The sequence below is a fragment of the Haliotis asinina genome, chromosome 2 (assembly GCF_037392515.1).
Source record: "Haliotis asinina isolate JCU_RB_2024 chromosome 2, JCU_Hal_asi_v2, whole genome shotgun sequence".
NCBI lineage: Eukaryota > Metazoa > Mollusca > Gastropoda > Lepetellida > Haliotidae > Haliotis > Haliotis asinina.
This window is the reverse complement of record NC_090281.1, coordinates 70,459,248-70,483,986: the sequence shown is the minus strand read 5'-3', so window position 1 is coordinate 70,483,986 and position 24,739 is coordinate 70,459,248. Positions and strand designations below refer to the sequence as shown.

General features: G+C 37.8%; 2 protein-coding genes across 4 annotated transcripts in view; one reads left to right on the top strand and one right to left on the bottom strand.

Annotated features, from left to right (window-relative positions):
* LOC137274248 (large ribosomal subunit protein bL28m-like) overlaps nucleotides 1-24,739 on the bottom strand; it is a 66,023-nt gene that overhangs the window by 35,324 nt on the left and 5,960 nt on the right. The gene's annotated exons all lie outside the window — the stretch shown is intronic.
* On the top strand, nucleotides 4,750-19,532 carry LOC137274244 (serine-rich adhesin for platelets-like). Of its 2 annotated transcripts, XM_067807328.1 has the most exons (3): nucleotides 4,750-5,159; nucleotides 14,135-14,223; nucleotides 17,160-19,532. In XM_067807328.1, exons 1-3 carry the CDS (start codon nucleotides 5,123-5,125, stop codon nucleotides 19,116-19,118), a joined length of 2,085 nt encoding a protein of 694 aa, XP_067663429.1. In that variant the 5' UTR covers nucleotides 4,750-5,122; the 3' UTR covers nucleotides 19,119-19,532. The 2 variants fall into 2 exon arrangements, with proteins under 2 accessions (XP_067663429.1, XP_067663430.1); XM_067807329.1 differs by lacking the exons at nucleotides 4,750-5,159; nucleotides 14,135-14,223 and adding an exon at nucleotides 15,411-15,682.

Sequence of the window (24,739 nt, the reverse complement as noted above, 5' to 3'; positions counted from 1 at the left end):
TGGGAATATCAGACATGTTTGTTAGTATTGTATTCCATCACTGAACTCAAATACATATGCATGAACAAGTGAAAGCAAGGTTACTTATCATTTAATTTCCAAAATCACCGTTTACGTGGAGAATTACTCTTGAATGTGTTAATCTGGTTGACAAAACTGAGAATTCAACAAGAAAACTCAATGTGATCCTGCAGAGTTGTCACTGTCATCAGACAGACCGTCTCCGACATTCTTGTCTGAATAGAGGTAACTCTTCAGTAACGAAGACAGAAACAGAAGGTTAATTCTTCCTTGTAGAGAAAGCTAGGATATCTCAGTTAGACAATAGCCCTCATTAAGGGTGGGCTTTGTAAGGGAGGTAATCTCATCAGAAAGCTGTCATAAACATCAGACCATCAGTTCTCCGAAAGCAGATTTTAATAGATTCTGTTTAATCTTGTTTTGAAGATAATGCTATTACAAAATCATATTTTTTAGGAAAAAAGAACTAAAATATCAATACACAGGATATGGTTTTGTTAAGGTGGTCAAGTGCAAGATATAGCAAATTGACATGAATTATTACGTCATACAAAATTTGATATCTGAGACTTGAAAGTTCCGATGATTGGCACCTATTATTTGAAATTTAAGCAAATACAATACATACTGTGACAGAATGAATATAAAAATACATGATTCGTTTGATAATGTATGCAAGTTAGAGATTCCCACAAAACACAAAACGTGAATTGATATATTTACTTCAAGCCAAATAGTTATTTCAAAGTGCTATGAAACAAAAATACATGTAAAATGTTAAAATTTGTCCAATATAATCTGATTAAAATATTTGAAAATATCTCAGGTTATTGCCCCATGCTGTTTAATGAAGTTTCAAGCAGCTGGGTGCACTGTATAAATGCCAGTGGCAATGATGTAATTAATCATGCTAATTGATTATGTTAATGAATGATATGCTGAAAGAGAGAGCAGGCTTTGTGTCAGCCCATGTTTGTCAGGTACAGTCAAGACACTGGACAAATATTATGTTACTATCACAAAAATTTCAACAACAGGAAATAGTAATCAAACATACTATTAAAATTAAAAATATGTGATGAAAAGGCTGGTGTAATTAATTTTCAAAATTCATACTAGTGGTATTCAATTTTCATATGATAGGACATGTATTAATGTGAAGTTTGTGAATTGAGATAAATAAAACTTAAAAAGAGCTCATTATCTGGACGAAATATACTCAGATCAAACTAATGTCAAGTTTATATTTACTACAATGACTTTTCCAGTGTAGATGGACATACATTTCTACATGTTAATCCTGTTTATGAACCAGAGATTTCAACAAGAGAACTAAACGTGATCCTGTGATGTTGTGATTGTCACTAGACACTCCGTCTCCGAACTAACTAATACTGAGCAGAAGTAACTCTTCAGTAACAAAGATAGATACAGAAGCTTAGATCCATGCTGCAGAGAGAGTTAAAGACATACTGATTAGACAATAGTCTCATTAAAGGTGTGCTTTGTAAGGCAGGTAATCTTGTCAAGTAGTCGTCATAAACATCAGACGATCGGCTCCTTCGAAAGTGGGTATCAATTCTACAAGGCTAATTATTACACATGAATTTAATATTGTGTAATTACTCATGCTCAACTCAAATTACTGCCAATTAAATCATTAATATGAAATCAGTGCCAACCTGAAAAACCTTATCTCAGAGATGTTTCAGATTTCAAATTATGAGTTCCTCAAAAAGTAATTAATTATTTGTGTATCTGTAACAAAATATCATTTACAAACAAATGAAACTTAGCAATAATGGTGATAGACATGCGTTCCTCGTTAGAAACAGCAGGAATGAAAACAACAATCGCAGCAGAATATGAAATGAATCCATAATACCAAACAAGATATTTGAATATTTCTCTTGCAGCTACACTGCTCTAGTTCATACTTGAGTGTTTAATGAAGTCAATCCTCATCCTAGAATTGTAAATGCTAGTAGCGGACCTTTAGTAAATGATGTTAATTGATGATGGTAATTAAAATGAGCTGGTTTGAGTGGAGAACAGCTTGCGTGACAGTGGTGTGTTTGTGTTGCACAGGTTGGAAGGCAACAGTGACACTCCAAAAATATTAACTTCGCTAATGCCAGATTACGGTATATACCCAGACACAATATTGACAATTAAATAGCTTTGGGTAATTATGTAGGGGAGGAAGAATACACAGATTTATTGTTTCAATTCTCTTACCTGTTTTAGAGAAAGTGACATTTTTTCAGACCACCAACTTTCAAATCAGCTGTGGAATATTGAACTTTGATTCAGAATGTCCAGGATTTAAGTAAATCATATCATCTGAATTAATTTTTAAGAAAAACATTAAAAAAGGATAATCACAACAATAATTCAGTGTGCACACTTCACAACAGTTTTTACCTAGGGTGTTCAGACGTCTTTCACTATCAAATGCTCATATTTACTATTTGCATGTATATAATGTAGGCTTGTTTGCCAATCCATTTCCAAGTGAATAAATTATGTTTAAACCACATTTATATAATGTGAGGGCATGGACAGAACAATTACGGTTTACGATCAGCTTTAGGTGATAGGGGAAGAGACTTTAATGTTTCATTTTCAATTATTACATTACATGCAATATCTTATATACATGTACATATATATCAAATATATTAACTCTGTACTAGAGAGTATAAGAAGTGTAATTTGGACAAGATCTTACATAATTGACTGCCTCTAAGAAAATGGATAAATGCAGAATTTATACAAATAACATTCAGTTGATGTATCTGTACTATTGTAAATAATATGTGTTGATATTTACATGCATTAAAATCGCAGTGTAGTCCACATCTCTAATAATGTGATAATCTTCGTTATGAAGCTGAGATTTCAACAAGAGAATTAAACATGATCCTGTGATGTTGTGATTGTCACTAGACAGTCTGTCTCCGCACCAACATATACTCATCTGAGCAGTAGTAAGTCTTCAGTAACGAAGACAGAAAGAGAGGTCCATACCACAGAGAGAGAGTTAAAGACATACTGATTAGACAATAGTCTCATTAAAGGTGTGCTTTGTAAGGCAGGTAATCTTGTCAGGGAGTTGTCATAAACATCAGACGATCGGCTCCTTCGAAAGTGGATATCAATTCTACCAGGCCAATTATTACACATGAAAAAATATTTCAGCAATTATTAACACTCAATTAAAATTAATGCCATTTAAATCAATTAAGAAAAAATCAATGCTTTTAAGTGTCAACCTGAAAACAACATGACTTCAAAATATGCTGTGGAGTTTGTCAACCTTGCTCTCAAGTTTGATTTCATTCATATAATAAGTATAATATTCATAATAACAGTTCCAATCCAATTTCCGTATGAGAATCGGAATGAAGCATCTGTAGTAACCCGTACGTACTTCCAAATAACATCTGTAAAGTCAATATTTTGTCCTGGTGCATTTGGTGATTTAGACACTTTCATGAAATGACTGTCCAGTAAGACCCTGCTTAGTATTGTATCCATATTAACTATATCTAGCACTGATTGGACAACAGGGAGTTGATGGAAAGTACAATATAGTCAGACACCATGGATGAGTTTTTTAATTTGCGAGTACAAAGTTTCTATACAGAGTGATACAAGAATCTGTATCAACCCTTCTCCCTCATGAAGTAGGGTGCAAGGCCCAGTGATATGAAGCCTGGCACAGTGGATATGGTTTGCACTGGAAGCCCCTCCCTCCCTCAGTGCACCATCAATCACCATCATTAATTGTAATGAATTATACAAAGATTTCAATAAACAAACTACATCATTACAAGATCAAAACAATCTCTGCTGTATTCTGAAGAGAAATCCAACTGATAAAGTTCAATAATTTCACATGAATAAATTCTCCTGAATTATACAAGGTAAAACATTTGTAAGATCATAAATGTAACTTGTTATTCAAATTACAACCATCAAGGAAGGTAAGTGAAAAGGGTCTATAAGGGTTATTAGTGACACCATGAATACTTTATATGCCAATGTCTGTACATTTCATCAGAATATTGTGATGTTGGAGTGTCTTTATTGAAATTAGCTTTTGAGTGTGACCTTGTGTAAATGAGAGACTTGTGTAAATTGTGTTGTCCCTTGTATATGATTGAAATAATGCTCATATGATGTAAAATCTCAACTTACTCTTCATCTGGCTCAGTTTCTTGTTTGTTTGGCATTTTCTTGTGTCTGTGTCAATCAGTCAACATTAAATTTTATTAAATTCTATTAACTTGTAAAAATACAAATAATTGTGATAAGTATGCAGTTTATGTTTCACACCAACATTTATTAAATTAATGCATATTGTAAAGGTCCAAATAAATCTGATAATAATACAATTCATACTTTATTCCTCCAAACAGAATAGGCATGTTTTGCACACATGTAAACACATAGCATTAGCAAAGGCTAAACAACTGTCAGATGTGGGAGAGATTGCCTACCACAATCAGACTGACCGAGACTCGTCCCTCCAGCCTCCCCCTTCCCCTCATCCCCCTACACTCAATCAATACCTCCACCATGACAATGTCATCTGGATCAACCAATGAGAGAGCTCGGATCCCCTCAACACCACCCAAATTTGAACAAAGAGGCGGACTTCAGTTGTCTGACAGTTACAGCTGGTCACAATAGTCCCGTCACACCTGACTGCCTGCACTAAGGATGACTAGATGAGGGAGGTAGAAAAGGGCTGCACATTGCTGGTGTTGGCAGTATATTGTAGAGATCACACAGTGTAGATTAGTCAATTGTAGCCTCATCTAGACCAAAGGACTAGCTAGGCTTCCTTCTATACTTTCATCAACAGATTATCAGGTTGGGGATAGCTCTGATTTGATCCTGCTGAACGGAATTCACCCATCTCTGTGATCCTTTATTTCGTTGGACTATTGCTGAACGGCTAGCCTGCCTGTCCTTAGTGCTGTGAAAGCTTGGCATTAAAGGTGTCCTCACATCAATGTTTGGCACCAACCCTACTGAATTGTTTCCTCTGGACACAAATGTGCATTGCTTCCTGGATACTACCATCTGAAACATGATTCTAGGAGTTGACAACAGACCTGAGTCCTGCAGTAAGTGCCAATTTGATCGTCTCTGTGTATGGATCCATTTTTTTTTTCAAAATGAGGGAATGTGGAAATATTTATTATCTATTTATATTCATAAAAAAATTGTGAAAAATGTACACTGGTACATTTAAACATTTTAAAGAGATTTCTTAAGTTCAAATAAAAAATTATTATTCATAATTATTTTTTCTATGCTAACATTCACTTAAATCTGAAAATAGCTGTTGCTGTCCTAACTTGTGAAGTGTTAAGCCAAAATATATAAAACTACATAAAAACAATTGTAAGTTCTTTTCACGAAAAAATAAGAGATATTTATTTTATATCTTCATAACTACTTTTGACAGTTGCAGAGAATTTTGAACCAAGAAGATCATGTTATACTTCTCAAGTTTAAAACACTGAGTGTATTCAATCAGTTGACAGTTGTCTTTTCAACACTTTTATGTATTAAATCCCAGCTCAACTGAGTGTTGACACAAGCACCTAAAGAAATATTTTTACATAAATTCCAAACTTGAAAAAAATAAATCAGTTTGTGCATTCTGATATGTTTATGGTCAGCTGTACAATACAGGGGAAGTTTGACCTCCACAAACTGTCCACCCTAACCCTTGAGCTGTCAGCTTGTGATAGATGAACACTTGGGTACAAAGTATGATGTCTTACGACAACATGATTACAGGCCCTCATACTCTTGTCACCATTTATTGATGTCCCTTTCAAACTATCCAATATTTATAACCAGAATATAGCGCCATTATCAAACTGAAATGTTTGAAAGAAGACTGTAGATGTACAGGGCTAATGCTTATGGTTGGAGGTTAATGATCAACCCCATTCCAAAGGGTTAGGGATTACAAGAATACCCCTATAGGCTAGGATGGCTGTAAAGCCTGAAGCCATCGATCAGGCTTAATTATATCATAGGACAACACAATCAACAGCAATTACCAACAGGCACAGGTGGTTAACATGTGAAGCATTGCAGTAATCATGTTAAAACTCTATTTACATTGTGCTTTATGACATTAGACAAATATTTTAATCACTTTGATCAGTGGGTGAAAGAATTGAATTATTTCATGTAATAGAATATTTTTCAGTATTGGGATCAACAGGAACAAGTGGGTAATCAACTGTTTAACACAACTTCGTAACATGGGTCAACACTTAATGAAGTTGGAATATTTCTTTAGAACAGATTTGGTGTGACCTCTTAACCTGTGGTGGAAATTTTGAATCTATTTAAAAATTTGGTTTTCAACACATGGGCGTTTATGAAAATTCTGGTCAGGATGCGACCTTGTGACTGAAAAGTCATTTATTATATTTTAGACCCCACTCCATCAGCTCTAAAAGTGGCCCAAGTCATGCATGAAGCAGTGGATTTAGGCATATCCAAAACACTTCCTATTCAAAAGCTACTTTGCACATCATCCAGACTCCATGAGGAAAAGTAATAAAATATAAAACAAATCACCACATGTATTTACTTTCAAGGGTTTCGTGCCCTACTGTAATTTGTGTTACAATGAGGTGCTCCCACCATTGCTGTATAATGAGGCATCTCCTTCAATGACTGGAAAATCTCTCTCTTTATCACCTGCTGGCTCAGGACTCACATTTCCCAAGATAAGCAAAAACACATCCCTCACTTGTTTTTGTCACTGCTGGACAAACTTATCTTCAGTTTCATTTTAAATTCAAAAGAAAACAAGGTCAAGCTGACCCTAAAGTCATAAAAAATTTTTAAAAATACCAAATTTGAAATTCACCTAAAACAACCAAAAATATGTTTTATATTAAATAAGAATTTAACCAATATAAGTGAATTTAATATCTTCTTCATCCAAAGTTGATTTATGTTTTAATTAAAGTGTTATCATGTAGAGTAGATAACAAGTCACAGTTGATATATCAAAGAGACTGGAGCTGGTATTTGCCTTAGATCAAATAGTGTTAAAGGGTAGGACGGTAAACAAGCCAGCACTCAAGGGACTCAAGGGTATGGCATTGGCCATAACATGTTGGCCCTAGTGATTGGGCTTCAAACAACCACATAATAGAGTTTCAATTAAAAATCATGGCAATTGCATAAGTTGGGAGGAGTAAACTGGAACTTAGATCCAAATCTGAATCCAAAGATAAAGAAGTTTGGATATCATGTCTATTGGGGGTTGGGTGGTTTGCTCATTACTGGTTGCTGTTTGACAAGGAATAGTTCACAAAGCCAATTGACCTGATTAAACGAGATCAAATGAAAGTCGTACCACAAAGCTGTAGATCGCAGACCATCCTGGCTGCCCAGATAATCATCTTCCTATTGTAGGAGTCAGGGTTCCCAATAATTTCCAGTTCATTAGAAGGACCCTGAGCTTAGAACAGGAGACCACAGCCACGGGTGGTAAGGGCTGTATGGCCACCATCCACAAAGTCCTTTAGGGCAATGTTTTAAAGAATGTGTCACCTTGATAATATCAAGAGCTCAAAGAACAAGGCTGTCTGTGGGTCAAGACATACAAAAGTAATAGGGTTACTTCACTTCAAGGGAATTTTTAACACAGCAGCCATAAAAGATGGCGAATATTTCTCCCAGCCATAGTGGCTCAAGTTTTAAGCTGTTAATTACAGGGTAGACCCCCAGCCTTATTTGATGGGCAGTGCAGTGTTGTTTGTGAGGTGAGTTTCACGCACCTGCCTCTCCTATCCTCAACCTAGGGTCAGTCTTGCTAATTGTGTAGGATTAACCATGACACATTGATCTCAAAGAAATTCAATGTTTTCAACATTTATACTGTGCAATTTCTCCTGTTAATGAGAGAAAACTATAAACCTTTGAGTTATATCTTCAAATAGATGATGTTTGGTACTTCTACTGATGTTGGTATGTATCATGCTTATATGGTTATGTGAGCCTGATCCCCCCATGAAAGCTCTCATTCCATTTAAAGACATCTCAATCATTGCATGTTGTGGTGGAGTACATCAGCAAAGTGTTTAGTTAGTTCACAGATTGCACTTATAATATATTGACCAGTGCATTTTCTCATGGATTTTCTGTAATTACACCTTTGTAACAAACCAATTTTTGTATATGGTTTGAAAAAAAATCAAACAATGAATTTTCATGAGCTACTTAACTTAATTCTAATCTCTTCAATATTCCATTTTGGTTTATTACTTTACAACTTCTGTTACACAACCAGTAAATACAGCATTATGGCCTGTATCGCCCCCAAGGGTGTATTACAGCGAAGCAGCGCCCCCTACTGGGTGGAGTGTGGCAGGCCCTTTGGAGCCACTCACCCATGCATCAGCCTTTCTTGAACACATAGAACTATGAGAATGTAAACAGATATAAATCTGGAAATAATTTCAATTCTCCACATGGTACCATTTGCTAAATTTGGGATCATTAAAAAATATGTAAGTGGTTTAACAAAAAAAATTAGTTTACTACCCACCATAACCATTGGAAGTTTTACCACCCATGCTACTTGGATGGTATAATCTACTTTGGATTGGTACAGAAGTAGCAGAACATATGAGGAGAGGGTCAGGATTACCTCACCCCTGTAGAGCGTATCAGCATAATCCTTACTACCCCAAGGAACCCTGATAGACTGCTGAACAAGGCATGATAAGAGTGGTGGGGAGGGGGTCCATAACAAGTGTCACTGCCAGACATTGATGGTCAGGGCTCTTCCCTTTCAGCCTATAGTCATTTGTCAGTTCTAAGTATGACAGTGGTAACTTACCTAACTGGAATGAGGCAATCAAGGCTCTTGTGAAGGTCACTGACACCAACATGGGGTTCTTATGTTTGTTGGAGAATCTCAGACAGAAATAGCAACTCTAGTGCATCTTCAGTAATTGGACACTTCCAAGGGTCATCTGCTTGAGGTTGGGAATCGGGGCTTGAGCAAGCACTTGCACTGCACACTGGCAGGGGTCAGTGACTAGGGTCCAGGCCTGTGTTTACTGGTGTTGATCATCATGTGTTCCCACTGATGGGAAAACAGTCTGTCAAAGCCTGGTATTAGCTGTGCATGTCAGGAACACATGGTGTGGAGTTGGGCTGGGTCCTCCTAGGAATTTTGTGTCTACATGAGGAATGAGGCATTCTTACTTCTATGGAGTAGGACATCTATTTACATTAAATTTAACCTGTTGGTTCAAGCTTTTGCTGTGAAAACCTTCACCATTTACTGTACAAGCATATAGTTTGTGTTTATTTGAACTAACCATAACCCTCTCTCTTCAGAGGTTCTGTGAAGCATCAAGCCTGGGGTATTACATTCAGTTATGTGGCAATAGGAAGTCTTCAAAGTAAATGGGGTGGAAACAATATTTTCATGCTCAGTGGGCCTGGCTTCAACTAGTGCACTTTGTCACACATAATTACAATTAGCTAACGGATGCTAATTATCCATAACTCTGTGGAGGTCAGAGGTCAGGTTCTAGTTATCTGAGACAAATATAAAATGCCAAGTCCCAATCAAACTAATGATTAATGACAGGGTCTGGAAATTGTCTGTCATAGCAGCCCCATCTCTCTAGTTGCAGCAGGACATTCCGTCACAAGCTATGGGGAGGTGTTGAGTTAACTGCTACAGGCTAACATTGTTGGGCTACTGAATGCATAATAATCACAACATATTGACAGGCATAACCCATTCATCAGTTGTAGGGGGTACAATGTAGATGTGCCTAATTGACAGGCACATCCTATACATTACACAGCCACCACATTCATGTCAGATTCTTGATAGCAGCATCCTCCATATAATCTTGGGTGAAACAGGGTGATCTATTGTGCCCTTCATTAATTATGTTCATTGTTTGTAAAACTCAGAGCACACAGTCTGTATTTTGGAATGGCTTTATCCTTACTATATTGTACATCCTTACCTGGGACTAAACACAAGCAACATCATCTATAATCTGTACAAGGATAATCTATTGTGCCCATGATTAATTATTCTTATTGTAAAATTTAGGGCACATAGGGTATATTTTGGAATGGCTTCACACTGACTATATTTACATTCTTAACTGTCACTAAGCTCCAAGGAAGGAACTTTATTTTTGGATCAAACTTGAAGAAAGGCCTGTTATCCTGAGCAGGAACTGGGTGTGGGAATATTGCAGAGCGACATTGTGACTTGTTACAGATAATTATGTTAGCTAGTGGGGAATGTGGGAAATAATTACATGAAGGACCACATTATAGTTTTGAGTTCATCAGGGTAACTAATCTCCTTCAGCTAGAGCACAAGAGGATTGGGAGATCAGGAATGGGTTTCTACTTCTGAACAATACTGAGCTTCTTTTGGGTGAGATGATACCCATTTCCACAATAAGATTTGAGAGAGATCCCACGGGGGTACAGGTCCCTAGCAGGAAGGGGTGTTTGTGGATGGGGGTTAAGGAGGGATTTGCATTGTAGTCCAGGGGTATCACAGAGTAAAGATCATAATCACTAGGTTTCTGGTTTCAATCATACTTATGGCCCTTATCTAAAAAATCCTAATTTTATGACCCCAAAATGAAACATTTTTTACAGATGCTATCTATGACATATATACTTTTGGACAGGTTCATTTTTCAACACAGATATTCATAATGGCCATTTATGGGTCATTAGGTATGAAACAGTTTTATAATTCACTTTCTATATCTTCGGGACATTAATATTTAATCCCTCATTAAACAAGTACTTCAAAGTAAGAGATCATGTTTTACAACATACACTTTAGATCCAAACTTTATGACTTGTTAAATCCCAATCTACTCCATGTATTCTCTATAGTATACAAAACCCAAGTTCAAAATAATTGGATAACTGAAGATCAAGACCATAAACCATACAGATTTACAAAAAAGTGTTTTATTTAAAAAAACACCAGCTCACTTGTTACCCACCTCCAATCTTTTTATTAGGGTTGTAAAACGGGGTCATTATAAGGTGATCATTAGACCCAAGCCAGGCTCCTGATCTTTGCTGTTTGGAGCTTGGTGTATGCAGTGTGTATCTACTTCAAAGGAATTAACCACTAAGGAGATTTGCTAATTATCTATACATCTAAACAGGTGAAGCTTTGATCTAAGCTTGGGCAATACAGGTGCATAGTTGGGTGCAATCAGCCTTTTAATGATTTGGAGTGGAGGGAGCCTAACTTTAATTTGCAAAGCTCTCATTGGCCGGCTAGATCATCGTGTATTGACTAGGAATGGTCTAAAAGGGTGGAAGGTGATGTAAGTCATCATTCATTCCTGGAAACATTTACTGTAAACTTGTGATTCTCAGCTAAACTGAAGCAGACTAGCTACACTGTGTTGGATAACTGACTTTCAGTGTTGGATAACGGATATAAACTGTTGGATAACCAGTTGCTAACATTGGATAACAGCCCTGTGTGTTGAATAGTCATGAGAGTCATCGCAGATTGGGAAGGTAAACATTATAAAAACATTCACATTTCTCCCATTTTCTGGTCATTTTGATATTTTATTTTTACATGATGTACCTTGATACTTGATGTCCATGCCTTAAATGATACCCACACTTCCTCATGTCTTGCAATAATTGTATCAACTATATTAATCTCTTTACGCATTATGAAGTAACCACATTATGCACTTCAAAACAATTTAATGGTATCCTCAAAATATTCAAATACTCTTAAGACATGTATTGAGAAATATTTATTTTAAAGGATTGTTGTAACAACAAAAGTAGATGATAAAAAAACTTGAGTGCAGCTCAACAATGGCATGAGAAGGATGTTGATGTGGAGGATTTACCTAGGTATCACCTGAGACAGGTGTGAGGCAAGGTGAGATGGATTTAGCAGGTGCTTGTAAGGATTTAGATTATCTCAACACAGAAAATAAAGACCAGGTATCAGGATCATAGATAACATAACACTGACCCTTATGGGATAAACTAGTGATATACCTACTGATAATTATTAAGCTAACATCCTTTTGTGTTTATATTATGCATTTTACTCTATTTGTCTCAAGTCTCAAACACTTCTAGATTTTGTTTTACAAAATACATTGAAATGGATACGTAGACATGACAATTTTTGGAAACTTTACACAAAATACATTTCTAGATTCTACATTTCTCTGAATGTAGCACCCAGCACATGTCCCTAATAAGGTAAACCTCAAGTAAACATTGACTGTCCAGTTCTGTAAGTAAACCTGTAGTGTAACAATTCATGTTAACTAGAAATGGCATGAACATATTCTCAAATTGATATTCCTCAATCACCATGCCACTTTTACTCATGTGAGAGGCTTCAATGCCATTTAATTAAGTTAAATCACCTAGTAAATTTTGACAATGAGTGAGTGATTCTGCTGATTTGTTTATACAAACAAAACACAGGCATTGTTTCTTACCTAATTCAATTTGTTTAAACAAACACCCAAACATCAGTGGGCTTGGCACAGCCAACCAGGGCTCAGCTCTTAACAAGCTTCTATTGTTTTAGCCATATTTGGCATTTACTGATTGCACATCAGGCACCTACAGCATATATATAAGAGAGATGGAGACTTGGAGATCAGTACAGTGTTACCTCTGATACAATTAACAGCTTGTATTTGTCACTTGGATATGATGATTATCATGGCTCGAAGTACAGAAAGAATACTCGCTCAACTTGAAGGTAAACTACAAGTATTTAAATAGTTATATTTAATTTTCACTTTTTTTTTCAAATTTAAAAGGCATCCTGAAATTTGATATTACATTTATTTGATTAGGATTAGGATCTAATTAATCACATTAGGATTGTGCTGAGGCTAGATCTGTAACATTAGCTGTCTCTCTTTAGAGGGATAATTATAGAACATGTGACGTGACCCCTTCTGACTCTTGACAGTATGCACTTGAATGTGAGACCCAAATTGAAATAGTCTAATTTTGGTTTCATCCCATCTGTTAAAATCAGTAGCATCTGCTCATTAGTATCCACTTCTGGCCTTGGACTTAACTTTATGTTGCTTCATTGGTCTAAGGCTTCAAATCCTACTTTCAAACTTGTGTGATTTTTGTTTGATTTACAATATACAAATATTGGAACAGCCCAAGGTTGGTAGCATAATTAGTGGACAGAGATTAAAACTGACAGCAAAATGTTGTTTGAAGTGGAATTCTTGAAATATACAATGTCTGATTAAATGATGGAAAACAAAACGTGAGATAAAGATGAAAGAGCCAGGTTGTCCTCCATTACAGATAACATGTCATTTTCTTGTTGATGTCATGGTGGGTTGCTTAAGAATTTATGACATTGCTAATCCCACAACCAGCCGTGAGTAATCCCAGGTAGATAGCCAAGGTAGACAGTTGGGAAATTACAGATCACACTAATCCACCTGGAACTAAAGACAGCAAAAAACACTGAGAAAATCAAAGCATTGAATGAAAGATAATCAATTAGTGAAGCACAATGGGAGAGTTAGTTTCAGTGACACACGGATCTGTATACAACAGATTGTAACACAATAGGTTAATTGGCCGGGATAAACCTAGAGACAGCATGGTGAGATATATAGACACACAAGTGGTGTCTTCTTCACATTTAGAACGAGGAGGTGATGCTAGACGCACCAGACCAGCTCTGGCTTCCATTTACCTGTGGTTTTTACCTGTTTCCACCTGCACCTGTGCAAGTTTAGCATGTTAATTATGGGGGAATGTGTTGGATTTGTCAGCTCTCACCTGAACCTAGGGAGTGTTCAAGGTATATATACTTACACCTGCTCTGTAATGGGTGCCTAGCAGGTTTACAATGTGTTAAGTTATTCTACTATCAACAATTATCTTGTTAGTGTGAGTTGTCACTGGTTTGTAAAGTGACCTGCTCATTTGTAAATTTGACTTTACAACAGCAGACCGTATACGAGTGTGAGGAGTTTATCACTTTATACTCACAGTCTTGTCTTTATTGCAGATTGGTTAGAGTGTACTATGGACACGGATGCCAGCATAAACGACCACATGACCTCAGATGAGATGTACATGCAGCTTCAAGCTGATATGGTAAGTTTAATTTTTTCAATATCATTATTGTTTTTACTGATTTTTTGGCTGAATTTGCATCATAACTTTCTGTCACAATTCTGTAGTAGGGTCTAAGGGAAGTAACTCTTGGTAGTTCACACATTTTAAGGCACTTCAGGCCCTTCGGACACCTATCCATGGCCACTCTACTGTGAACTGGGTTGAGTAACTGTTGACTCAAGCAAGTGTTTGCTTGCTTGTGTCACAATGGCCCCATTCATCATTTCAACAATGTATCAGATACAGTGAATTGGTGTTTGAACAGGGTGTATCTATTTTCTTTGTAGTGTAGCCAGTCCTTGGTAAATACAATTTCTTCCTGCACAAAGAGTGATTCCACATTTCATTTAATGCTTCATGAATTTCCCATCATTGGAATTTAAAAACTTTCTACATTAGGTGTCATCTTTGCATGGCTTCCTATACAAACAATTGGTTTAAGACTTTGGTGGGAAATGGAAATATAATGTGAAGCAATTTCCATGTCTAGCCCTTTGATCCATTCAAAACAACAGTCTAAATTGTCTCAACTCATATTTTAATGTTTGTCACTCAATCAAATTTTATTGCCCTGGAGAGGTTTGTTAAGAAGGGGTCACTAAAATAAATTCACAAACAGTTGCTAATTTCTTCGGGACATATGATCAAAGGATGAGTATTAATGATAGGGAATTTCTCCTGGGGAACCACACTTCTGTATACCTTTCCTTTCACAAAGTTGGTTTTAACAGTTAGGCTAAAACCTGTAATCAACGTGGGGTTATTGTTTAGTATGAAAGCTTCCCCTCCCTGGCTTGTGAGAACCTATACACAGAGTGGGCCTACTGGTCACTACAAAGGTCCCCCACATCTGCCTGCCTTCTCAGCTTGACCACTCTCACATAATTAGCACACTGTAACATTCTGCCTCATGACAGGGGCACTGTGTGGGGTGAACATTTCAAATTCTGAAATGCATTGTCCAACTTTTACACATCAACCTTTAAAAAGTACTGTGTACATAATTCAGAAAAAGTAACTTTAATCGAAGTCCCCCAAAGGATAAAAAGATGTAAGATCGGTCAAGCAGAACTCCCCACCCCAGAAGGGCCCCTGTGTTATAATGAGCTGGGGGCATCTGATTTGCATGTGTATAGCCCTATTGGTCAGTATGAGCTAATCAGGCTGGCATTGTGAGCTGCACTGGGCAGTGCAGTGGTCAGTTGTGGAGGTCAGACATAGTGTTCTCAGCAATATGTACTGTCTGTAGTTGAAACGGAACCTAGACCAGTTTTGAGCAACAGTTTTCTCCATTTGGATTGTACCTTTGTGGTTGGATGTACTAGTTGAGGACTTTGTTGTGGACTGTGTTTTGGAGGAAGCTGATGAACCTTCAGTGCCTCTGGGATGAGCGGTATATATTCCCTCTGAGTCTGACAGGGTGCTCATTCTTCTAGCAGTAAGTGTTTCAGATATGTTGTATATAGATCTGGAAATGGTTTACAAAAGATGTAAGGTAACTGAGGGTTTGTTATAGTGAGAATGACAAGGGATGGCAGCCATCTTATCTGTTTACAACTCATCCAATATGGCTGCCATTCTTTGTTGGACTCTTGCAATGTTATGATGCAACTTCAGCCTGTTTGTTCAGTTTATTTTCTTAAAATGCCATTATTTTTCAGTATTTCATGCATTTACCATTTTGTGTGATTAGATTAGTGACATAAATTGTTTATATCTAATATGTTTAATTATATTATACATTAAAAATTTTATCTAGGATGCTCTTACAATATCCTGTATGAATTAAATTTAGAAGATATAATAAATTGTAAATGGTATCTTTATTTTCACCAATTGCCTTTGATGTTCAGTGGCCAGAAAGTTCAGTTTTCCCATTAAAGTTGGCCTGCCCAGTCTATTGTGAGAGGTCTACTTGGCAATGACATAACTAACCACTGAAAAAGCATTAGGATTCATGTAGGGGGCCTGTCAGACTGGGTGGAGAGGCAATAAATCTTGCAGGAGGCTGCTCCAGGCTCTTTTAACCCTTCACATGCCTATGTCCTCCTTCAGATAAGCACCCCTCAAACTATAGCTGCATTTATGACCCCGTTTTACAACCAAGTATCCCTGGTTACCAGGTTCAATCTGGCCATGATGTCTGATTTTCACAATGATAAGATTAAACAGGTCAGTGCACAATACTGCCAGACATAATTAACATTTTCAGTTTCATTAAAGCCAGTCATTTGTATCCTGTGAAAATGTATTTTTAGATGAGTAATAAATGGGTACTAGAGCCAAAATTATATCAGTTTTCCCAGACATCTAACCATTTTCCAAATTAGTTCACATTTGTTGTGATGTCATATTTGACACACACAAACATCTCCAATGAGAAAACAAAAGATTCTCCCAAGAGAATAATTCATGACAACTGGTCCGGAACAAAAACTTGTCAGTGGCACACTTAACATAATGTCCCAGGGTTAAAGACAAAAGAATGGGATCTCCTAATCAGCAGCAAACAAACCCCTGACAGGGCCAGGCTTACATTGTTAAACTCAGACATGGTGGCTGCAGGTAGAAAAACATGGGCCTTAGAATAACTCCCTGTCATTGTCCAAGCTTGGACCAATCACACTGTAGTTTTAGTCTGATTAGCACAGCAAACAGGTTATTGTACACTGGGGATATAATCTGCTGAATTGCCCTGGGTTAGTTTATTTGCCATAACCTTTGGCCATAGGTAAATATTCCCTTAGCTGTCAAAAGTATGGAATAACATTTATGTCCTGTGGTGGTCGTAAGTAATTGGATTTTATGGAAGGGGTGGCCCATGTAGGATGGTTCTTTATTGATTAATTGTTTTGAAAAGTTGAACCAATGACATATGTTTTCTCTGGTCTTATTTATTCTTTCTTGATTTGCAGATAAACATCAAAGCTCAGGAGCAAGCCCTCCAGTCTGAGATAAGCAACATTAAGTCAAAGTTCACAAATCTGCTCCAGACCTGCGGCCTGGAAGATGAGTTCCCGATTGATGACAATGTGAAAATGACCACACCAAGAAGGCCTACTCATGCCAACGATGGAACTCCAAGACGCACTAACTTTAACTATGCAGACTTCTTGATAGAACAGCTCCTTGCTGGAAATACCCTAACAGACTCTGATCTGTCCATCAGCCCTGAAGATACACGAAACTCAGCTGAGGTTGAACCCGAGAACCTGAACCACGTTGAAGCCTGCAACCTCCTCAGTGCCAGCTCAACAGCAGTCCCAAACCAAAATGTGTTCCACACAGACAATCATCACGTCACTGTTGCTTCAAATGTGCTTCGCCAGGTCATGCCAAACAACATTGATGTTACCACATCTGAGAATGGAGTTGCTACTTCCTCAGACTCTTACCCCCAGTCATCATCAGACTCCTCAGATAACCAAGTTGTGCCTGACCTTGACCGTGAGAAGGACCTTGATTCTCGCAGGCATTATTATTCAGACTTTACTATTGACAGACAGAGGAAGATTAATCAGCTCCTTATCCATCTTAAGCAGAACAACAACACCACCCTTCTCAGCAGGCCTGAGGTTTTCCCTGGTGGTGACAGCTCCGAGCGACTTGTTGAGGGAGCAGAACAGCATGTCTCTTTCCGAAAGGTCATGATCAACAGGCGTACCTCCACTGCAAGTTCCAGGTCCAGTGGAACCGATTCAGCATCTGCATCCAGCACCATGAAGAAATCAAGCCGATCCACAAGTCGTCGCAATAAGACATCTTCGTCTCGCACAAGTAGTCATCCATTGATGTCATCTACCATGATCTCGGATCCCTCCAATGTCATGCCTAGCAGCAGTTCCAACAGCAGTGTCTATACCTGGTCCATTGATGAGAACTCTGACCCAGCTGACCTTCAGGGATCCTACCTGAGGAGTAGACATAGCAGACATAGCAAGCACAGGTCTAACAGAGTCCGCATGCCAAGAGTGTCTACTGAACGCAAGCGACGTCACCACCGTCACAGTGAGGCCCCATCTCTCCACCTCACCCACATGGTTTCCACCATCGAGACATCCACCTGCAGCAACCGAGTCTTTGCAGAGAACAACTGTGAGAAGCTTCCCCGCACTAGCACCAAAACCCAGCTGCCAATCATCAACAACTCTTCCTGGGAGAAGGCTCCCATCCACTCTACATCTGGTGCAGAGTTCTTCAGCATCCAGCCCTCTGATGTAGATGACACCCTGGACTCCTCTCCTCTCCAAGAACGACTTGATCTTCCCGGCAAGTCTAGCTCCAGTGGTAGCAGTGCTGGTGGCCTTGTTAACCCTTGCAATACCATGCAACAAAGTGCTCTGACAACTACAGACTATACCCGTGTGTCTTCCCTGGCTGATTCTTCTCTCATTGACACTGTGCTCACAGACAGTCCTGCTGATTCTGTGAACAGCAGTGGTCTTTACGCTCCCTGCAACTCTCCCCGTTACAGTAGTGTCGGCTCTCACTGTGGCTACACCACTGTCAGCAGCAGTGTACCATCAACCTCCAGCAATGAATACAGAGCACCGTTGCCAACACCAGCCACAGTCAAACCTGAAGACTCCATCTTCAAGATCCCCCACAGCCCCATTGGGAAGAAGAGGTCCACAAAGAAGAGTGTCAGCCATAGCCCCAGTGTCCGTACCTCAACACCTCGCCCACCCTACTCTGGTGGATCAGTCCGCAGTGAGCCTGTCATGAGGAGGAAGCTGTTCTCTCCGGGTGCAGTGGGTGCCACAGAACACAAGATCCTGGACAAGAAAGCCCTTGTTCGCAAGTTCAAGAAGTTCAGTCATCACTTCCACAAGAGTGACAAGTCCAGCAAGATCAAGACCCTTGCCCAGTTGTAACCTGAACAGTTTGTGCTCCTGATTTTAATAGTGCGAATGTGATGTTCACTTGTACAGGACATTTGTGAATAGTGTGGTTGTGAGGACAAAAGAAGCTGTGACTTCGAGGTTGTGATTACAAAGAAAGTGACTTTGTGTAAATGTTGTGAATAATCATCGGTGATATTACTCTTTCTGCAATTCCCATTATCTTTCATTACAATTCCACATTATCATTCAAAACCTCAACTGTCTTTCCCAGTGCAATACAATTCCATGTATACCAAACAAACTCTTGCTCATTGTATATTGTAAATATGTAAATATGTCAGATAAATGCTATTTATTTTCTTGTCAAGAACACAAGAACAGTGCTACAATATTTTTGATTTCTAGTCAATCAAAATGTCATGAATAAATACAAATCAATTCAAACCATTCTCTTATTTTCTATTCTTTAGAGCACAGTGTTGTCTTATCAATGCTGAATCTTCAAATTGTGGTGCAGTCCCTAATATGGTTGCCTGCAAGTAGTCTGGTATGGTTTGCCCACAGTGAGTCATGATTCTCATCACTTGGGCGTGGAGTTGTTATAACCACTTTCCAGAGGGGCACGCAAAGGTTCATGATGACTATCAGCTGTCCAACTTCCACATTTGTGGAAACCACGGTGGTTGAATGGACTAGATCACTGACTGGCTGCTGGGTGGTACTAGAATCTGTACTTTACTTTATTCAGATTAGTTGAGTCAGTTGAACATCTATTGTTACATCAGCAATATTTCAGCCATGTAGTGATGCAAATCAGCTTAAAAGGATTTGTAACTTCCATTTTGTTCCAAGCATTTGATATTACATTATAGAACACAAGCAGTGCTAGTGCATAATTTCTGGAAATTCTTTTCAAAACTATTCTACTTATGTAACATGTAATTCTACTTATATTTTTTGAGTAAAAACATTCAGTAAAACAATTTTGAAATTGTGTAGCTTGTTATATTCACAAGCTCGCTAGTCACTATTTTCAGACATAACAGAAGCCAGAAAAACAACACCCACATCTGTGACGAAATATTTATTCAAGCCTACAACATAATTAGGATCTATTTCAAATACCACAATGATGGAAGGCAATTGTACCAACACCAGACATACTTGCAAGGACCAAAATGAAGGTCCCTAATGAAATTACAGAATTAATTTAGTACCCTTCTTCCTCAAGAGCACTTGTAACCACCCAAGATTTACTTCAAAAGTCCAAGTCACCATCTCAACAAGCCCTAGCCCCTTCACCCATTCAGAACCAACTTGCCCCGAAGCAAACAGGACGGCCTGATCCAACTTTACCTAATCCTGACACAAAGCTAATTCCAACATCCCCAAGCTCGACAATAGCCCCACTAGCTTCCTCCAGGGGACACAATGGGTCCACAGCTCCCTATAGGCATTACAATAGGGGCTGGGTTCCTGTAGATGGCTTTACAATAGAGGAGCCTGTCTACTGCTTCCTATACATGACAGTGATGAACCCTGCACTGTCACTGGTGTGGTAGATGTGTCACTACCCCTGCCATCCCCACCGGTACAATAAACCCCTACAATGGCATGACATGGTTCGGTTGGTGGGCAACAGGATGCCATGCACCAGATCTTAAGCCTGGCTTTCATCTCCTAGTAGATAAGTTAATCTTGCACTCTCCTGCCTGAATGCAAATAAATGCAATGTAACTTTGCAAATTGGACTCAGTTAAGTGTATGGTTTTCTTTGAAATAGGAGTTATTTATATAAGTTGGGAACATGGGACTCGGGCATAGTGCCCATGTGGGCAGTGAAACATGTGTCTAGGGTCTGACGAGCGATTGTTTAAACACGAACCACTCCTAACAATTTATCAAAGTGTTCATGAGCATCATCATGTCAGTTCACATCAGCACATACCACTTTCAGCAGTAATGATGGTCATGACAAGCATTGTGCATGTTAGTCATTTCCCTTTCCAAAATATTACATAAACACTTTGAAAATTCACTTTTGAATGTTTACATTGAACAGAATGACTATGAAAATCAAATACAGTGTCTTCCCTGGAAATATACTTAAGGCATCAATTTCTTATATGTTCTATGTAGTCACCATGTTCTGAACATGGGGTTGGTCGGTCATGAAAAGAAATAAAAAAGACTCAAAGCTCCCCAGAACATTCATACAGACAAAATTACCTGAATACTGTTTTTGATTCTCATTTATTGTAATTCTTATTATAATTTCTTTTGTTCTCTGGACTTCTGGCAGAGACTGATTATAAGATAAACATTGTTTATGATGAGGTGGTACGTTTTAGGTTGGAGTCGGTGGTGTTGGAATGAATAAGCTGAAGGTTTTATTATGGGGTCAGCAGTAAAATAAGAAGGGTTGGTCCAGTGATGAGAAACACAGAAATTAAACACAACACTGAATGTAGTGATGCTAAATATACAACAGAAGGATGGTATTTATGTATATATCAGTATAATTTTCAATGACACTTTGATTTAACAGTTAATAAAAATAATTTGTATTGTCTTGTAATATGATAATTTATGAGAATATTTTTAGATCCAAGTAACATAAACCACTTAGGATCAATCAATGACAGTATATACGACAGCAAGAATATATCATAATACCTTTGATATTTGATGACGACAGCAAGAATATATCATAATACCTTTGATATTTGATGACGGCAGCAAGAATATATCATAATACCTTTGATATTTGATGACGACAGCAACAATATATCATAATACCTTTGATATTTGAACTATCATTGTTTCATACTCTGCACAAGTTTAACAGAGTGTATGAATCATGACACAGTGGTCTGTGTTCGTGAGAAATTACTGTTGCAAGTGTTGATCATTTAGGTTGTTAGGTCAAGTATTATCTTCTTAAAAGATCTGAGAAGGGCAAAGATTACTTAAACTTAATGATTGTTTTTTTTAGAAATAAATACATTAGAATACACTCTCACAACAACCTTTAAAATTTATTTTTGAAATTGCAATTACAGTTAATTCAGCCATGCTGACAGATGGCATAAGAGGGATTATCTATCTGCTAATCTGATTACTGTACTTGGACACTGACCGAGCACAGGTGACAAGTGGAAGACTAACCCTCCACAGGTAACACCTACCTACCTCAGGTGTCACAACACAACAAGCTGTAGATCTGGACCGCAAGAAGCAATTCCACAAAAATTTACATTTTGATAAATTTGATAGATAATCAATTCTTAAGTGTGTGTAACGCTGACACACTGAGTCAATGGTAATGGTAACATAAACTACAAAAATAATGCAATAACAGAACATGAGTTTCCTGATTCAAAGGTCATGTCTGTGTGTGTGTGTGCGAATTTAGTTTTATGCTGCTTTACGCAATATTCCAGTAATATCACAATGGACACCAGAAAAGGGCTTCATACCATATACTAATGTGGTGAATCAAAACCGGGTCTTCAGCATTATGAGTGAACACTTTAACCACAGGGCTACCCAAACCAAACATAGAATTTAAGAAGCTGCTCCTGATGTCACCCACTGGTTTGTCCAACCTAGAATTATTGACCATACTGTGGCTTAATATGTCTGACTAATGCAGATTCACTTAAAGGATCAACAAACACATGGAAGAATCCATTAAAAATCCTGCTGTTGACCATATTCAGTCATTTTATCAACAACAAATTATTGTCTCATAAAGACTGTACAGCTCAAACATTTCTCCCACAATGATCAAGAGAGGGCATGCCATAACACGGACAGATTCAGCTTTATGTCATGATATTGCTTCCCCCATCATAAACTGGGTTTTGATTGGTTGTGAAGTTCACTACTCCCTGCATATTATGGCAGCCCCTGCATATTATAGCAAAGCAAACACAAGTGAATGAGGGCATCAGGGAAAAGGTCCTGAGACACAAACTGAACCATAACCTATTAATTCAACCAGTCCAGAAACAAGCTTTTTCATCATCATCATCATCATCATCATCATGCAGCTGCTCTTCAGTGTAGTGCTATTTGTAAGCAACACTCAAGCCATAAGAAAAAATGTTTTAAACAAAAATAAACAGAAAGTTTATTTTTGACAATATGTCAGCAAAGAACTTGAGACCTAAACAGCCATCTTTCTAGTATCCCATACGACAATTTGTTTTCATGTTTAATTATATGCCCATCTGACACAATATTTGCATTCTGTAAAACTCCTGTGACTAAACAACAGGTACATGGCTGTCAGGTGAGATTCCAGTTGTTACATCCATCTTAATAACTTCCTGTTTGGTGTCCTCTCCAACTCAGCCTACCTGTCAGCTGTCAGCACAATTACTTCAAGATGTCACTAATTAGTCTTGTCAAACTCACCTGTGCAAGGTACATGTGTGATCATTAAGTCATTAAGGTGGCACAATTAGTGTGATGATGCAGTTAATAAATATCAGTGACATGCAGCATTAGGTCACTTAGGGTCACAATGAACACATGTATCATAATTGAAATACACATGATACACACGGGTGTATGAAATCCAGGGACTTTTCACTGTCAAGCATTACTTCTTGTGCTGAAAATATGACTGTCTTGTCATGAGACAATAAGGCTTGGATGAATGAAATGTTTGTTCTTGTTGATAAAAATGACAAAATTAATTACAATCAGCTAACAAATAACTATAACTTATGAGAAGTATTGAATTAATGTACTTTCTTCAAACCATTGATTCCTTTTGAATTATGCCACAAAGTTGAATACTTCTCACTATCTTCACTGAGTCAGTGAATGTCATTATACTGTATGCAATATAGTGGGCATTAGAAAGTGTGCTGTCTTCACACTTTTCATTCGGTGTTTCTCCTGATTATTGGTGAAGGCTCATTTACGTCACTCTGAAAAATGGCTACAATAATTGAGTGTGGACCAGACAGTATTGAGCATTGATCTATGCACCTGGGATATGATGAAATCTGTTCACCAAATCAACCCATCTGAACACCTGATCCTGTTAGTCACCTTGTATGACAAACATTGGTTACTGAAGATCAAATCTAACCTGGATTTGCATGGGTCGTTCATTAACATCTGGCTTCAAATACCTTGTTATAACCACTGTGCCTTGTCGTCATGGCTAAAAATACTGTGACATTTAAGCATGGCTTGAAGCCCCAGGTTATTCCACCATTCAGGTGTGATTACAATTGTAATGTCCAAACCGAAAGACATATAGATTAGTAAATAAAATGAAACTCCCTAGATGCATGTATCATGTTTGTCAACATTTTTAGTTAGATTCTGTCACTGACCACAAATAATCTTCTCGCTCCTTGCTCCTGCTTGATATTTTCAATGCTTATATTGTAAGAGCTTGCATCACAAAGTGAATCTTGATGTAATGAAACTTTGCCAAAAATTCTTATTACTCCATGTTAGCATCCCAGCTATTCTCAGACCAGAGGAGCCACACATGAACTTGTTTTGTTGTTATACAAACTAAATTCAGAATGATCTGATGTTACATAGTTTACACTGGAGGAATATTTTGCCATTCTTTTGCTGCCTGAGGTATTATGTAGATAACAGTAAAATTGGAGAGGGCA

Coding starts and splice junctions, on each gene's coding strand:
- LOC137274244 (XM_067807328.1), top strand. CDS start 5,123: ATGATTCTAGGAGTTGACAACAGACCTGAGTCCTGCA. Junction 5,160..14,134: donor CAACAGACCTGAGTCCTGCA/GTAAGTGCCAAT, acceptor TCTTTATTGCAG/ATTGGTTAGAGTGTACTATG. Junction 14,224..17,159: donor TGCAGCTTCAAGCTGATATG/GTAAGTTTAATT, acceptor CTTGATTTGCAG/ATAAACATCAAAGCTCAGGA.